The sequence below is a fragment of the Amia ocellicauda genome, chromosome 14 (assembly GCF_036373705.1).
Source record: "Amia ocellicauda isolate fAmiCal2 chromosome 14, fAmiCal2.hap1, whole genome shotgun sequence".
NCBI classification, from domain to species: domain Eukaryota; kingdom Metazoa; phylum Chordata; class Actinopteri; order Amiiformes; family Amiidae; genus Amia; species Amia ocellicauda.
This window is the reverse complement of record NC_089863.1, coordinates 6,533,584-6,538,903: the sequence shown is the minus strand read 5'-3', so window position 1 is coordinate 6,538,903 and position 5,320 is coordinate 6,533,584. Positions and strand designations below refer to the sequence as shown.

Genomic DNA, 5,320 nt, shown 5'->3' with positions numbered 1-5,320 from the left:
CTTTTGGCTCCCAAACGGCTCTGACTGACTGTCTGTCTGTCTGTCTGACTATGATTTTTGTTAAAACAATTCTAATTAAATTATTACATTAAATCATACTCTACCTTAACCACAATGTATTTAAAAATGCATTGGTTTGTTATGAAAATAAGTTGCATTTAAAGTTGAACTTTTTAATGTATATAAACAAACTGCATATAAATCTAACCATTCAAAACGAATACAATCTGAACAGCATAATAGAATATTGCACCATATGAAACAAAAATAAATAACAATTTGCAAAACTGCAGCATTAAATAAATGTAAAAAGAAGGATGCTATTACACATGTGCATTTAAAGTATAACTTTTTTTAATGTATATAAACAAAGGGCATATAAATGTCCCATCTCTCTGCTGGGCTGCTGAGTGTGTGGCTGTGAGTGGGTTGGCCCGGCCCGCCCTCTCGCATCTTTTCATTGGTCGATGCTGCGTTTGATTGACAGGAACAGGGAAGGCTGTCAGTCTGAATGCATGTGTGTGCTCGAGCATTTAGGCCTGTATTATTGTATTTCTTTTTTTGTGATTTGAATGAGTTAATTCTATTCATTTAAATCTTTTGATTGTTCATATCTTAATTTTTTTATACATTTATAAATAGATTCGGCTCTTCTGATATGTGAGCCGGCTGCCAACGTTCACCTACAAGAGCCGCACGACCCGCCACTGTCCTCCATTTCTCGCCTCACTGGGGCTTCACTGCGTCCGCAGCCTGAGCAGCATGTCTCTGTCCTACACTTACAATAGTCTATTCATGTGTTCACAACAAACAGAAAAAGGTAGAGATAGTGAAAACTGGAGGAGGGCATGATTCACGCATATTTCGGGAATCCACTCTTGGTCGTGGCTCACCACCTAATGTGTCTTTAATTGTCTTGAATATAAGTAGAAGTTTAAAGGACAAAATAATGTAGACTAGCCTATATGTCAGACCAAATATGATATGATCATATAGCTGAACACTGATGCTGTGAAATGACCTCCTGTTCACATAATACAACATAATCCTTAATTTGTCTCTGTTTTGCATTTGATCTACAGACGCTTTTGTAACCAAGTCACATTAGCAGCTTGCAAAAGAGCAGGTTGCTCTTCCAAAGGAAGCAAACGATGTCCTGGGACATGCATAAGACGTCCAGTCATCGTTTGATGTGGTGTAATTCTGCTAGTGGAGTGTGGTGTTGCCATTAGGCACAGAGGTAATGCCCCAGCCCACCTTTTTGGATCGTCTTGACACATTTTTTTTCCAAAGTGTCTTTAGAATGCGGTTTCCATGCGGTTTTAGCTAAAGGACCAATTAAATCAATTTGAATATGAGTCCAGGGACCTTCCGGCGGAGTTGATAGTCTGAGTTTGGATTTGTGTGTGAAAGGTGCAGGATTCACCTGTAAGCAGACAAGACAGTGGTTACATGCAGTGGTCATGTCAGCTTTCATCTGGGAGTTCACCAAGGCAGAGACATTTTCATTGGTAGGCAATGGGTCTGGCAAATGCCACGGACCACAGTGTCTAGCAGCAAATTTAGCACACTGATCAGCTTCATCATTTCTGATATGATGTTCACTTCTCTGATCCTTTCTCACATGGGCCTTAACTTTCAAAACAGCAATTTTGCCTGGTCTAGACTGAATAGAAGACCAGATATGTTGTAGTAAGGTAGCATGTTTCAAGGGACAATCATCTGATGATTGATTGGAAAAAAAAATTGGCATAGAGAGGTAGCAAGGTACATGCAGTAACAACATAAGCACTATTTGTATAAATATCTGCAGAATCATCAGTTATCCTAAGGGCTAATTTCCGACTTGGACAATAACTGCATCTGATTTGCGACCAGCTTGAAGTCTGCGCTGTTTTTTAGTCAGTGTAACTGAGGCACTGGAAAATCAAAGTGCAACGATGGCTGGTCTCTATGGAGCATCGGAATAGGGTCTGTGTGCTCTGTTCAACTCCAATACGGGAGCCTTTTGGTTGCAGATCTTGGAACCAATGAGGGATTAGTTGTTGAAGAAAACAAATGGGTTGATTTCCCTCCACTCCCTCTGTTAACCCAACTAACCTCACGTTGCAGCAACGGTTTCTGTCCTCAATATCTGCCAACTTGTCTTGCATTGTGTCAATGCGAGCATTGCGTTGATGATCAGCTTTTTGCTGATCTTCCTTCGACATGGACATGGGATGGTCACAGGATCTCCGGATTTTATTTTCTTAATTGCATATATACTGTATCTGTTATGTATGATTTATTAATAGCTCTATTGGGGTTTTATTCATGTTGTAGGACAAGTATTTGATCTAAATCAAAACAGACAGTAAGTCACTGGGGTTTATTTTCTTAATTGAATACATACTGTATCAGTTATGTATGATTTATTTTGATCTCTGAATTTATTTTATTTCTGTAATTTGCAAAGGGAATGTGTAAAATGTCGGTGACTTATTGTCTGTGATTAATTGCCGGGATGCCCCTATTCTGATCTGCTCTCCTGTCTTGTCCTCCTTCAGGAGCTGGAGAAGACACCGGCCTCCCTGACTCTGGGAAAAGGTCTCCCACTGAGCAGCAGCCCTGTGAGCAGGAGTGGGGCTCCAGTCTGAGGCAGGACACAGAGCCCACAGCTACTGAAGACAACAAGAGTCTGTCTGAGCAGCACAGGAGCAGACACAGTGAAATGGAGCTCAGTGGACTGGAGTCTGGCCACATGGCGGAGCCACAGACTGTGGGTTTAACACAGGGACTCAGGGCACTGGGATCTGAGTGTGGACCCAGTGCAGCTGGTGTTGAGCCAGACTCTACCAGTACACAGTGTGAGCCCAGTGTTGCGTCTGTTCACATTAAGACAGAGGACAGTGAGCTGAAGTTGGAAATGCTTACGAATTTGAAAGATGAACCCTGTAATCTTAGAACAGAGAATATTACAGGAGGCCTCTGTAAACTAGAACCGCAGCTCCCAGTAGATGGACTGTGTGACACTGATTCTGTTGTCTTGAGGACGGGGCTCAGTGGAGGCAGTGACAGTGCAGTGAGGGACGAGAGCCGCCTTCACAGGGCAGACAGCTGAGTCCTGGACCTTCCAGCTCTGACTCTCCTCACTCAAACACAACTAGGAAAACTCGGGGGTACCATCGCTGCCCCCAGTGTGAGAAAATGTATAGGAATTATGAAAGCTTAAAAAAACACCAGTGCATTCTTACAAGGAAAAGAGTGCACAGCTGCACCCAGTGTGGGAAGAGCTTCAGTCAGGCAGCAAAATTGACAATTCACCAGTGCATTCACACAGAAGAGAAACCGCACAGCTGCACCCAGTGTGATAAGTGCTTCACTCAGGTAGCACACCTTAAATATCACCAGCACATCCACACCGGAGAGAAACCGTACAGCTGCACCCAGTGTGGGAAGAACTTCCGTAATGCAAGAACCCTTAAATATCACCAGCGCATTCACACAGGAGAGAAACCGTACAGCTGCACCCAGTGCGGGAAGTGCTTTTCTAAGTCAACACACCTTAAATCTCACCAGCGCATCCACACGGGGGAGAAACCGTACAACTGTTCCCAGTGTGGGAAGAACTTCCATTGTGCAGCAAAACTGACAATTCACCAGTGCATTCACACAGGAGAGAAACCGTACAGCTGCACCCAGTGCGATAAGTGCTTCACTCAGGTAGCACACCTTAAATATCACCAGCACATCCACACCGGAGAGAAACCGTACAACTGTTCCCAGTGTGGGAAGAACTTCCGTAATGCAAGAACCCTTAAATATCACCAGCGCATTCACACAGGAGAGAAACCGTACAGCTGCACCCAGTGTGGGAAGTGTTTCACTAATGCATCATGCCTTAAATCTCACCAGTGTAGCGTAAGGTACACTTATAAAATTCAATTAAAGAAGTGAATTTATAGTATCACCTTATCACGAATCCTGGAATCTTGTAGAACTCAATTTCTGTAATAATTGGACGCAGACACCAATTCCAAAGATATACATTGTCAAATTTATTCAAAACAAAGACTAAATGTAGCACTACACTAATTATACAAAAGGGAAAAACTAATTAAAATTCAACTCTAGATCAACAAATCAAAGACAAATCACTTCCGTGACCAAATCAAAGACCATGGGATCGCGTATGATAACACAAATCGTTAAACAAAAAAGGTTATAAACACATTGACTACAATACCGGTTAGTAAGACGAAGGTGAGTCTCTCGTTAGTATTATTAGTCAGACATTAAATAACTACGTAGGTTAGTATTTATGTCAGGTAACTTCTCGTTATATATATATCAGTCTCATTTACGTTTAGGTGCCGAGAAAGATCCTATCATTACTTGTTACCACAATTTCCCTTAACTGATTATTATTCAATGATTAAGGATAGGCAGGGCCACCAATCTAATGTCTATTAACTTGTGTCAATTTCAGACTAAACAGTTAAACAGGAATGAGAAGATATTTCTCAGCGTTGACAGATTTTATTTCTAAAATTATCAACAAAACAGTTTAATGCAACACACATTTATATTTAAGAAAACTAAATGATATTACACATTCTAGAGTTATGAATCACAGATTAACATTTCTAATTGATTTCTCAAATGTCATGAATCATGAACTCCAAACTGTTAAACTTATCTGAACTTCGTCGCAGAGAGGCCTCTCTGGCTTCGGGCTCAGATAACAGCACACGGCACGAGGTCCGTGTGGTTGGAACAAAGGCAGTCCGGTTCAGCTTTGTCCAAGAACTTCCACTCAGTCGATGCACCTGGAAGTTGGGGTTTCGCGAAAGTAGAGTCGTTTCCAAACAGATTTTCCACTGGTTTGAAGGCTCCAAGGTTGTGCACAAAATCTTCTTGGCAAGCAGGGTCTCTCACCGTACTTATTTGAAGACAAAGTCTTTGAGGAAAGCAGGGCCCTGTTCGTTCCAAGGGTCAAGTTTCTTAAGACTCAATAGCTATTTAAATGACTGACACTTTCGTATTCAGTCGACAATTGTCCAGCTGTAAAACTCCACTGATCAGGTGGGCACAGGCGGGCAGCGCAGTCTGTAAAGTTCTTTATTTAATAAAGTCCTTTAAAAGAATTCTTCGTACGGCTCAATCTCCTTCTCCCAGTTTAACTCTTCTGTTGCCGGCAAAGACTTGGTTGGTTTCTGGTTCCGGTTCTGGCAACAGAGCTACAGGTTGAGCTGTGGCAGCGAGTTACTGGTTCAGGTGAGAGAGAGAGAGAGAGAGAGACTGTCCGCTGTTCCTTATAGTCTGTCAGATCAATAGGTGA

At 42.1% G+C, this 5,320-nt stretch overlaps 1 protein-coding gene across 1 annotated transcript; it reads left to right on the top strand.

The window, feature by feature from the left end:
• Positions 1-2,411: 2,411 nt before the first annotated feature.
• On the top strand, positions 2,412-4,058 carry LOC136768472 (zinc finger protein ZFP2-like). The gene has a single exon (XM_066722701.1). The coding sequence runs from the start codon at positions 3,187-3,189 to the stop codon at positions 3,934-3,936; it is 750 nt and encodes a 249-aa protein (XP_066578798.1). The 5' UTR covers positions 2,412-3,186; the 3' UTR covers positions 3,937-4,058.
• The last annotated feature ends 1,262 nt before the right edge of the window (positions 4,059-5,320 follow it).